General features: G+C 35.5%; 1 protein-coding gene across 1 annotated transcript; it reads right to left on the reverse strand.

The window, feature by feature from the left end:
- Window positions 1-5294: 5294 nt before the first annotated feature.
- Window positions 5295-9724, reverse strand: LOC118034567 (uncharacterized). The gene is made up of 2 exons (XM_035039908.2): window positions 9561-9724; window positions 5295-8799 (listed from the first exon to the last, which is right to left on the reverse strand). Exon 2 carries the CDS (start codon window positions 8710-8712, stop codon window positions 5842-5844), a length of 2871 nt encoding a protein of 956 aa, XP_034895799.1. The 5' UTR covers window positions 8713-8799; window positions 9561-9724; the 3' UTR covers window positions 5295-5841.
- Between the last annotated feature and the right edge of the window lie 3499 nt (window positions 9725-13223).

Here is a 13223-nt window from a genome sequence, read left to right on the forward strand (position 1 = left end):
GTCTCCTCTAATTAACCTTAACGAACTCGATTTGGGTTGCAAGATTATGAGTCTAAGCTAGTAATCAATTAACATAAGTTCAATAATAAAATAAATATCTAAATAATTTCTAATGGACCATAACAAACCCAAACTAGAAAATAATTATTCAACAATAAATAAATAAATAAATAAGGGTAATAAAAACAATCTTGATGGGGACACCGAACCGGAAACATTATTTATGCACGCGTACGATCATAGACGATGGAGGATAGTCCAAACCATTGAGAAATCGGGCTTTAACTTATGTTTTTGGGTTTAATTTATATGGACTTTCAGTTGAGTTTTATTAATTTGGCTTTATTTGTTGGGCTTGATTTAATTAATGTTGGATATTTTATTTAATGGGCCATAAGCCCAATTGCTTATTCAAGTTAGGGTTTTAGTATAAATACCCTACTTCTCTAAATGTTAAGGGACTTTTGATGATTAATGAAAATTTGCAAGTTTTGCATCCATCCAATCCCCCTCTCTTTCTCTTCTCAAGCTTCTTTCTTTCTTCTCTAACTTCTTTCTTTCCCTAAAGCTTCTTTCTTTTCTTGCTTTAATTCTTTTTATTTGTTGTCCCGCGTCAAATTTGGTATCAGAGCACGGCTTTTAATTGTTCTTACAATTAAGCGATCTATGTGTTTATGTTTAACCCTAGATTAATTTGAAAAAAAAAAAAATCGTTACTGTTCAAAAAAAAAAGAAGAAGCAGAAACAACTACTGTTCTGATAAAAAAAAAAAAAACAACAAAAAAAAAACACTGTTCATCGTGTTCATCATCACTGTTCATCGTGTTCATCGTCACTGTTCATCACTGTTCATCTTCGATCTTCAGCAGCGGCGCCCCGCCATCAACGGCGCCTCAGACCATCACAGCAGCCGCAGACACCACCGAGAAGACCTGCACATCACTCCCAGAAGACGATCGGCCATTCTACATCAACGCCGATCACAACTACCGATTACTAGTCCTCACCGATTTACTGCCTTCGACGTCCAGCAGCGACACCACAACGCCGTCCAGCAGCGACACCACCGCATCGTCCCTCGCACCGCCAGACCTGAGCAGAATCAGCAACCTTCGTGCACCGTCGCCGACAGCAACGGCAACAGGGCACCGAAGCCAGGAAGAAGGAGAACAGTAGCTGAGAAAATAATTAACCTAGACACGTCAGCGCATCAGTGACCTTCCACGTCAGACATGATCACCCACGTCACCTGCCATGTAAGCAAACTGGCCACATCATCTGCCATGTCAGCAGTCACTTCATCCAGTTTGCCACGTCAGCTCCAGCCAATTTCAGCCTCCTCGCAGCACTCTAGTCGGTGAATCACTCTCCCCTATTTGTTGAAGTTTACTTTTCTTGGTTTTTCACTTGTCATTCAAGGTTATTATTAATATTACTTTTGTGCCTATAAAATTCTCAAAAAAAAAAAAAAAAAAAAAAAAAATTCACCTAGCATTTTTATTGTTAATTATGTTCATCAACCTCTTTCATTAGTGATAGCTAATATCTTGTTCTATTTGATAATTATAAGTTCTCGCTTGTGACATCGTGTTTGATTAATCATTTACAAAAAAAAAAAAAATTCTAGTATTACATGCTTACAATTTTATTAGTGTAATTTGTTCTTGATTAATCTCCACATTTAAAAAAAAAAAAGATAAAAAAAAAATTAGTTTTTTTTTTGTATTGTGATGTTACATGCAAGAACCCTTTGTGATCTCAATTCCATTTATAAGTTAGTATTGCATGCATTTGTGTCACGATCATCTAGTGTCTAAGCTCAAGTTTACACTTACCGTAGACTCAACCTTTAGTGATACCCTGATGATCATTTCAAAGGAACTGCAAACTTAGGTGATCAACATGTTTAGAAGAATTGAGCCCCAAGAGAGTTTTCGAATAAGGTACTCAAAGACCAATAAATATCACAAGAATAATCATTATGGACAAGATCACTCTGAGCGACACCAATATGACCATCATTTAGGTTACTCTAAACATGATGACTTTGATGAGCGAGTCTTGAGTCCTAACAAAATAGAAGCCCCCACTTTTGACGGTCGTCATGACCCTTGGATATTTGATATGTGGATTCGTGATATGGATCAATTCTTTGAGTGGCATAATTTGTCTGATAATAGGAGAGTTAGATTTGCTAAGATGAAACTCATTGATAAAGCCAAAATTTATTGGAGAGATGTTGAGGATTGTTTAGAGATGAGAGGTAAACCTCCTATAACTGATTGGATCAAAATGAAACAAAAACTTCAGGAAAAGTACGTACCCCAGTCTTATAGGAATAAACTCTTAGACCAATGGAACAATCTAAAACAAGGGAATGAGTCTATCAATGAGTACATAAGGCAGTTTAACGATTACATGATTAGATGTGCCATAAGAGAGAGTGAAGCTATGACTTTGCGTAGATTTTGTAGAGGCTTAAATGATGATCTTAGAAGAGAAGTTGTATTTCAAGGTGTATCTACCCTTAACCAAGCTTATACCTTAGTTAAAGACTACAAGTTGGTCACAAAGAATCAGTGGAAGAATCATCAGGACTCTTCTAGTATCCCTACTAGGTCCCAATTCAGAAGTAATGATTCTTTGTTAGGTGCTTCACCCCATAGACCTAATCCTAATAGCGCCCAACTTTGTAAGAAAGATAGGGGTAAACGAGTTGTCAATGCAGTGTCTAAGGTGAGTTCAAAGGTTAAGTGTATTAATTGTTTAGGTTTTGGTCATATCTCTTTAGATTGCACCTCGAAACCCTTAGTCGTCCAAAAACACAAGGATCTAGGTAAAGAAGAATATTGTAGTGTTGAAGTGTATGAGCCTAATCTTGAGGATTTTAGTGACCTAGATGACGAGGATGTGCAAGAAGAGGGACCCAACACACTGAGTCCCAATGAGCTTGAGAATGAGGTTAAGAAAGAGTCTGATATGTCTGCTTTAATGATGGAGGAAATTTTAAGGAACTCTTCAGTGGAATCACCTATAGAGATAAGTATGGTCTTAGAAGAGTCTCATGATATTAGTCCTCCTTAATTATCTGATTCCTCACCCCACATGCTTGGTGTCCAACACATCATAAGTTTAGAGCAACATGTTGAATTTCTTGACCCCTTACCACATGCACGTTATGAGGAAGATGAAGATAATCCTAGTTTACTTGATTGTGTCCATACCATATCTACACAAGTTTCAAACAATGTTTGTCTCATTCCACACCCTCAATCATTTAGTGTTCATAGTTACAAACTTGAGGAGCCGATAGAACACCTTCCCATATCTCCTCATGATAGGATGTCTAAGTTAGCAGAGTCATTACAATGTAGAGTTCATAATTTGCATATTGAGATCATGAAACAAATTCAAGCAAGTAATGAACAATACAAATTTCGAGCTGACTTACTTAAATATCATGATGCACTTAATGTTGGAGATTATTTCATGATACAGATTAGACCTGAACGGTGTCCTTTGGAAACCGATCATAAATTGCAAGTAAGTAATGCTAGACCATTCAAAGTGTTGCAAATGATTAAATCAAATAATTATGTCATTAAATTGCCATTAAACTTTGATATTAGCTCTACTTTGAACATGAAAGACCTCAGTGTTTATAAAATACAGCCTACCCCTGATGCTCCTTTTGATACCCCTACCTCATTATCCATATTTTTGGCACAAAAGGAACATATTAATGCTACTTTGAATGCACAAGTTGTTTTTACCAGGGATGGTGAACTTCAGCAAATCCCAGTATATGGACTCGACAACCAGATTCAGACTATACTTGGATTATCAGAAGAACATCACAACAGCTTGATCCTTGTCATTGAGAGCATTATCGGAGCTGTCTTGACCTATACTCGACGGGGTCGAGTTCTTCCAACCCCGGGAGAATTGATGGGGACACCGAACCGGAAACATTATTTATGCACGCGTACGATCATAGACGATGGAGGATAGTCCAAACCATTGAGAAATCGGGCTTTAACTTATGTTTTTGGGTTTAATTTATATGGACTTTCAGTTGAGTTTTATTAATTTGGCTTTATTTGTTGGGCTTGATTTAATTAATGTTGGATATTTTATTTAATGGGCCATAAGCCCAATTGCTTATTCAAGTTAGGGTTTTAGTATAAATACCCTACTTCTCTAAATGTTAAGGGACTTTTGATGATTAATGAAAATTTGCAAGTTTTGCATCCATCCAATCCCCCTCTCTTTCTCTTCTCAAGCTTCTTTCTTTCTTCTCTAACTTCTTTCTTTCCCTAAAGCTTCTTTCTTTTCTTGCTTTAATTCTTTTTATTTGTTGTCCCGCGTCAAATCTTTATGTTAAAATTTCTCTATGTTGCTTGAATCTTCAATTTTCATATATTTTTTGCAGATTTCAGTCATAACTTCAAATACATTGTTCTCTCTTGTATAAATGAATTACTAGGACTCCAATATATGTGTGGAAAGCTTGAGATATATTGTTTTTAGCCCAACTTTAATAACACAATTGCACTTGTAACTTCAGATATATCACAAACAGTATATGAAGATCTAGTCTGGTAAATTTAACAAGATTCATCTAATAACTTTGACCTATTGAAATAACATGCTCCGAAACTCCATTTGATCTATAAATCTACCACAATATACTTCTGTATATCTTGTATCTCCATGTAAAATCTCAACTTGATCCAATATATAATTCGAGAAACATACATTATCTCGTAAAACTAATTAACATATATTTTAAAATCAAATTTATACCTGACTTTGTTCATATAAATGAATATTCACTTCAGTATCAGTTAGCCTTCTGCATTTCTAATGACAACTCCAGCAGCCATGCCTTTGTGGTAAAAAACAGCCACCACCTGTTTTTATCTCGTGAAAATTTTGGGGGGTGGGTTTCCGGTTCTACTTGGACCACTGAATGCTCACTCCCACTATTCCGTTTCAGTTATTCCTCTAAACCAGTCGTAGATAAATCAAGGCACAAAGTAAGATCTGTGTGATAAACATCAAACGCCAGGGAGTTTCTAGCTTTCCATTACCAGGTCAATCTATAGAATAACCATTGCATTGCACCTGCACCGCATTTAAATATGCATTTGCAAGGCCCGCAGCCTCATTCAAAGCGTCTTTTTGAGGTAAAATGAGCTTATGGGACAAACGTTTCCAAACAAATGGTGGACATGAAGTCCACCCAAGTGCTCTTAGAGGGAGTGGACATCCAGCACAAATGAAGCATGTCAAGCATTCAAAAAGAGATCTCGATGACAATAATTATATAAGAGCAATGTCCAATACATTAGTAACTTCACAAATAATAATCTTCTTCAAAATAGAAACAAGTGGATGTTACTGCTAACAGACAACCTCCACACCCTAATAGGAAAATAAACGAACTTTAATGGGAACAGCAAAATGAGCAAAGTGAAGAAAATTTAACCTTCATAGCTTTGGCTAATTAGCTAATCCTGGCGGTGACTTGTCACCCAACTGACCAAGTTGCATATCAACATTGGAGGGACAAAAAACGGGGAATAAACAGAAGGCAAGCTTGATACAAAAGGCCGGCAGCTTCTTTCCCCAGTGAAAGCAGGAAGACAAGTAATAAAAGTGCGTATACTGCAGAAAACATCGAGTTCGGCATATTCATGAGCATTTTCAAGATTAAAATCTAGGACATGGTGGAAGCATTGGTTCAACCTGACAGAAGAAATGTCATCACTAGTGAAGCATGCATGAGACAGAAGGTCTAACAAAAATATACAGCATTAGACTAATCAACCTATCATCTCAAATTAGGTCAAAATAATGAACTGGCAAAGCTGCAGGATCAAGTTCCCAGAAGCCTCTGAGACTGCCACCCCTCTCTTCTGTCAGTTGACAAGCAGGAATTTGATGGGAGAATCTAATCAGCTCGGTACAGAGAACCTCCTGTGTATGAGCCGACAGCCCTATTAATTTTGTCTTGAAAACTGAGTTGAAACCACTTACACGTTCTAAAAGTGAAACCTTAATCTGCAAATCATTTTGATCAAGGACTTCCACCACATCATATTCACAATTCTCCAAGTCAGAATGTTTAATTTCAGGGAACCAATTCTTGTACAGAGCCCAAACTTCACCTTTCCTTGGCAAAATGGTATATTCATTTCTCTTACCATCAAATTCTACGGCTAATCGATGCGAGAAGGAAGTGGTAGAAGAATAGTAGTTTAGTTTTCCATTTTTTGCCTTAAATCTTCCACAAGAAGTAGGCATTTTCTTATCTTGCCACTGAATCACAGTTTTCGGCAGCAAACAAGGAGTAAGCCATCTTAACCACAACTTAAAACCTTGGTCAGATTGAATTTTCATAATTTGAGCATAGTACTTTGGCAAGCCATCCTCATCACTGTACAGTGACCAGATCTGACCAACCTGGAACTTTTCAAGGGATTTCTCCGCGTCAAAGTTGAAAAATTCTGATTCTGGAATTTCAATAGCATCTACGGCACTGCAATCTTCCATGATGCTGCCACAATTATCCTCAGATAGCAGAGATGTCCCTTTTGTGTCAGGCTGATGCATCGAAGTACCTGATTCACATACCACTTCAGGTTTTGCTTTGTCTGAGGATCTCGAACATGATCCATCACAATGAGCATTGCCAACCTCCTCTCTGAGATCTTCAGGATTGGCAGTCTCTAAAATTGTTTTAGGCAAAGAAGCTGGATCAAGTTCAAAAGATCCCCTTGGCACACCTTCTCTTTCATTGCCTGTCAGTTTGAATGATGGAATCATGTGGGAGAACCGGAACAGTTCAGCTGGAGGAATTTCATACACGTCGATCCCTTCCTTTCTAATCCGACAAAAAAGGCTCACAAAGCCCTTCACTTTACCCAAGAAGGCAACACGTGCACCAACACCCTCAGCATATTCAGACAAAATTTCAACAAACTCGTATTCATAATCCTGATGAGCATCTGCATTACATTTCCATTTGAGATCCCAATTTTTGAAGAGGGCCCAAGTCTCCCCCTTTCTAGGAAATATCTTGTAAGTTTTTCTTTGGCCACTTTCTTCCAAATCAATCAGATGAGAAAACATTAGCCGCTTGTCAGTGTATTGAGATTTTCCATTTTTGAACTTACCACAAGCCACAGGCAAGCCCACCTCAACCCATTCAGCTTCATTCTGATCATCTGGGCATGCCTCTAGCCAGGTTATCCGCAAATTGAACTCAGGAGAGACAACTTTCTTGATTTGAGCATAAAATCTAGGCATGGCATCCAGGGTATCATATACAGCCCACACCTGCCCCACTGAAAAGCACTCACCACCCCGGTCTTTGTCAAAATCATGGAAATCAGGATCGGGATAGTCATATGAATCCGGATCTGATGTGGATTGCGAGGTTGAATCTGATGACAAGCGAATAGGAGTCTCAGAGTTTTTCTGACAGAAAATTGCTTCTACCTTTTCTTTTCCCTTCACATTCTCGGTGTCCTTGATTCCATTACTTTCTTCTGGTTTCAGGACGGTTTCATCTTTCACATCAGCAGCTATACTAGATTGATCTTCTTTGTCAGACACATCCTCCCTCATTTCATTCACATTCTCCTCTTCAGTTTCACAGAACGATCCGCTCAACTTGGCCATTTTTGGATCTCTCACATAGTCTTCATCATCACTCAGATTTTCCTTATAAGAAACATGCTGCTTTTGCCGTCCAGATCGCCTTGGGCGCTCTCCTTTATATTCAAAATTCACCTCAGCCTTAAAATCACCATCTTCCTCACTAGCCAAGTCTTCATCAGAATCAGTTTCAGTGTTGCAACTTTCACTGGACTCCTCTTCTTGCTTCTTTCTTTTACCATTTACTTTTTCTGAACGGAACTCTGTTTTAGATGGCACAGTGTTCAGATTTTCTTGGCGTCCCAACCCCACTTTGCTAGCAGTCTGATTTGGGATATTCTTCCTTTGCGGAAATGATGACTGATTCAAGTTACGTTCTGTCGGTAGCCCCTGTCCACTCCTTTCATATGCAAAAAAGGATCTGTTGCAACTCTGGCACACAAGAGGTTTGTTAATAATTTCTATGTAATACTGGTATCTTACAGTACAAAATGGACAGGCAGTCCAGAAAGTTGGCCGGCCATTAGAGGAATCACGTTGAGAGGCTGGCTGTTGTGATTGACTGTAGTGAGGATTGAAGCCAGTAAAGTTTGAGCAGTGGGTTGCCTTCTGTGGTGGCCGGTATGGTGGTGCAGGTTTACTCATAGAAGCTTTGCGTTTAATATCATGCAAGGACCGTTTTCCCTTGTCCAAAAGCACTGTTTGGGCATCCATAATTAACTTAAACGCAGATTCAGCACCAGGGAACTGATTTTTGTCAGGATGAAGTTGGAGGGCAAATTTCCTGTACTGTTTCTTAATAGTTGCTTCATCAGCTGTCTCTTCAATCTGAAGGATGCCATACCAGTCCATGTCAGTCCCTAACAGTTTTTTATCGGCAGTGCAATGCACATCACAAACAGTTAGCATCTGAGAAATGTTTTCCAAATCCTTATAGAGTTGTTGGGCTTTGAGCAGAATTCTACGGGCTGTTGGAAAATCCTTCTTTACCATCAAACTCTCTGCAACGCCCTTCGCCCTGAAGGCCTCATCTTTGTTGCACTCCATCACTCAATTCAGATGACCAGGCTGAAAAGCAGAACTTCCACAAGCCCCGAGAAAAATCCACTTTCAACTCTCACATCCACACGGGCACTGCAGATTTGTACAGGTGGAGCATAAATAAGAACTATGATTAACTTGGAAAACAAGAGAAGTACTGTCAGAGTAATTGACATTTACTGTAGGCTTCACTGGTATATGAATCGCCGACAACAATAGGGAATCGGCCTCACAAAAACACATTAAAAGAATTGTTGAGCAATTTTCACAAGTATTCAGCCTGTAAATCTAAACCTGAATTAAAATAACACAAATCTGCTGCTGAAAACCAAAAGACAAATCCTCTCCGATTTCAACCATTTCCAAGTCCAGAGTAACAAACTTTGCATCCATAAGCACAAGTTTCAAAGAAAAAAAATCAAATAGTTTCTAACAAGCAAACATCAGTGGTTGACATAAAAAAACCATGACATGAAAAGGCAATCCAACAAACCAGCATTCAGTAATTGAAATACTCTGTTTATAACCAACCATGCCTCCATTGTAATAGTCAAAACATAACCACCCATAAAACTAGGCATGCCCCATAAAGCCATAGCCCTAAAGTAAGAAACTTTGGAACTCAAAAACCTCATAAATTAAACCCTAACTGTGTCCAAATTGGGCAAGAAACAAGTAAAGCAAGAAACTTTGGAGCTCAAAACCCAATAAATTAAACCAAGCACGTGCAAATGCAGCAGAACCAGAAATAATGCAGCCTTAAAATCCCTGGCAAAAGGATAATTAATGTATGTTGTCAATTCAAAAAATAAAAGTTTAGGGTACAAAAAATACAAGAGAAGAAAGGAATTTACTGGTTTGTTTCACAAGAAAGGAAACCATATGGCAATCTGTGAGTGCAACAGAGCTAAGCATTAGGACCGAACAGATCTTGGGAAGAAGAGGAGTTAGTTTATTTGGAATGATAATTGTTGCCAGTTTGACCTAATTTCTCGATTGGCACTATCTTTGCCAGTTTGAGATGGAAATTATTATTGGAAAATTTAGAAGTTGAAGGGCTTTTTTGTGATTTCACTTTACATTTTGTTTTTGCTATTTTGCCATTGAGATTTTTAATCATTTGCAAATTAGGTTTCCAAGGTTAAAAAACTTTTTGTAAGCATATCCATATTTGCAAATCGGTTCCTAGGATTTACTAGGGCATGGGTTATTGAATTAGTTCATTAGTCATTTGAATTTTCTTTCCCTTTCTTAATAGTGAAAAAAAAAAAGATTATAGTTTTTGTGTTTACCTAATAATTTTAATCAATTTAATTCAATTTTAATTAGATAAATAACATGAATAATCAAATTATAAACTTGACATGGTTTATGCAATGAGAAATCAAGTTTTTATAACTCTTCAAAGTGCACTAAATTAAACCATAATAATATTAAACATACCAAACGAGAACAATAAATGTTGTATGTGTAGGATGGCGGTAATCTTTTTCCCGAGCTAGGATTTCTCTAGTAATGAGAAAAAAATAAGGAGTTCTTGTTTTTTTATCAGTAATAGAAAGATGGATTGTCACTTGGTATTTTAATCACTAGAAATTATAATTAATCTTATAGTGTAGATAGGAGGACTAGTTGTGTATAAGGACATATCTCCACAAATACATTTTACCTAAGATAAGTTGCATTGTTTGTTTGTCTGATATATACTAAGGTGTTGTTGTTGTTTCTAACCATTGATTTGTCTATGGTTTAAAATAAGTTAGATCTTTATCTTATCAGGTTAAAATCTAACCATTCTAGAATCAAAATATATTTTTTTGTATTTTTTTCTTTTAATATAGGGAATACATCTTATATATAACGTAATTATCAAACCCGGCCCGAGAGTTGACCCGGCCAAGGAGCTGGGTCCTAGGTTTCATGGGTCAACTCAGGTCAACCCGGAAAAATTTTAAAAATATATATTTAGAGTTTTAATATTTCATATGAAAAGATTAAGAAAAAAATCATATGAATATAGGCTATACATGTTGCAAATAATGAAATTTAAAAGAATATTTTAAAAAGTTTTTTATCCGACATTGAAAAAACTTAACTTTTTTTTTTAATGAACATAGAGTACATATACTAAAAGGTTTCAAATCTTACATTGAAAAGATATTATGTTATCCTTTTAAGTTGAAGTATTTAAACCAAAATGTTTTGTATTCCACATTGAAAAAACATAATTTTTTTCTTATGAATATAAAGTATATATACGAAATGGCTTCAAATTTCACATTAAAAAAATAACTTTTTGTTGGGAACATAAAAGTATATATGCTAATGGGTTTTAAATCTCACATTGAAAAAACATAACTTTTTTCATGTGAACATAGAGTATATATACTAAAGGGCTTCAAATCCCACATTGAAAAGATATTATGTTATCCTTTTAAGTTGAAGTATTTAAACCCAAAGGTTTTTTTATCCCATATTGAAAAAACATAACTTTTTTTTTTGTGAACATAGAATACACACACACACACACACGAAAGGGTTTCAAATCCCACTTTGAAAAAATAACTTTTTTCTTAGGAATATACAGTATATACTCGAAAGGGTTTCAAATCTCACATTGAAAGAATAATTTTTTTTTCTTGAAAATATACAGTATATATACTAAAGGGTTTCAAATCTCATATTGAAAAAATAAAAAACTTTTCTAATAATTATATAGTGAACTTTAAAAAGTGTTAATAACTAACTAAAAAAATATGAAAAAATAGGTATATAAGAAAAACCACATTTGAAAAAAAAAAAAAAACATCGGGTCTCGCCCGAGTCATGGGTCGACCGGGTTTGGCTGAGTCATTGCACCGGCTGGTATTTTAACAAACCCAGGTCGATCCAGCCACTAGGTCCTGGGTCTCTGGTCTCGAGTCAACCCCGGGTCGGTCTGGGTTTAATAACTATGATATATAAGTTTGTAATCCTTAATATTCATATAAACAAAATAATTTATTTGGTATTTTTAAAATGTAGGCCAAGATCTCATTGGTTTCTTAAATGGGTTATTAAATCCAAAAATGCACGCAAAAATACTATTTTCCATGAATTTTTATATTTAAAGATGCTAAATCATTCCTTTTATTTTTTTTTTATTATTAATATTTATGATTTTTTTATTTTTGAGAAACTTGATCATATGTAATTTAAAATAAAAATTATTTTTTAAAAAGAAAGATTTTTTGTTGTTGTTTTTGTGGAAAGGAACTAGTTCGTTTAATACCAAAACAAAATCTTGCGTGTAGGTCATAATTTCAATATGTGGGGTAGAAAAAAGTAGGGAATTCAAAATTAATTGTAAGATGATTTTTCAAAATTAAAAATTTGAACAAAAAGCATGTTTGGCAAGACACAAATAAAATCTTTTTTTCAAGGCTATTTTAACTAATATATCAATTCAAAGCAAATTATCAACTCAAAACTAAACAACGTCAAAACATTCACACAAATCTTATTAATTTCACGAACTTAATTAAAATAAATCAACACATACCCAAACATAAATCATGAACCAACATTTAACATCAAAAAAGCAACCATAACCCAAAAAATAAACTTGCAATTTAACGTAAATTATCGAACCAAAAACATAAATGAATTTAAATCAAATAGTGTTCAAACAATCCAAATTTTATATACAACAATGAGGTTTTGTCCCAAAATTCACAACATTTTATCGATTTTTCCAAACAATTATTTGAGATTATAAATCAATCTTCCAAAAGTGATTAGACGAGTTTTTGGTGATTTAGGGAGCAAATGGAGTGCACTAGTGGTGTAGAAACAGTGGTTGAATGTGGTCTCCATGCACCTCCATCACTAGCGATATGTGAGCCCACACACCATTGCTGGTGAAGAGTAAAAGGGTAGATCTATTTTGATTTTTTATGTTACTTTTTCCTATGCTAATAGTATCACGAACACAGACCTAAAAATAAAAATGAAACACACACTGATGTGAACCTCTTGATCATATGGTCAAGCAACCCCCAATGAAGTAAATGACAACTCGAAAAATCAAAAGTCAACTTTGTCAAAACCTTAACCCAAAGGTAACCTTGTACTTAGGAACCAAAGGTATTGGAAAAAGACTTGGATCCAAAAATAACCTTGTATCTAAGAATCCTAAGTATGTGAATGACATCATGAAGTTAATTAATTTTCGATTACTTAGTGTACGATCTTTGTTCCTACAAAGAAATGTTGTTTTTCCATAAACAAACAAAATAAAAACTCATGTTTATTCTCCAACTTACTGCTGAAATTTATAGCTAAAATACATAATATAGTCAATTAACCCTTAAACAATATATGATGGGCTAAAATAAACCTAAATTAAAAATAATTATTCAACATTAATTAAATAAATAAAATAGGATAATAAAATAACAAATTCTTCATGCTAAAATTCATCCATCTAGCTCGAATCTTTAATTTTTGCACATTATTGGCAAGTTTTCAATCCTAAC

The sequence above is a fragment of the Populus alba genome, chromosome 10 (genome assembly GCF_005239225.2).
Source record: "Populus alba chromosome 10, ASM523922v2, whole genome shotgun sequence".
NCBI lineage: Eukaryota > Viridiplantae > Streptophyta > Magnoliopsida > Malpighiales > Salicaceae > Populus > Populus alba.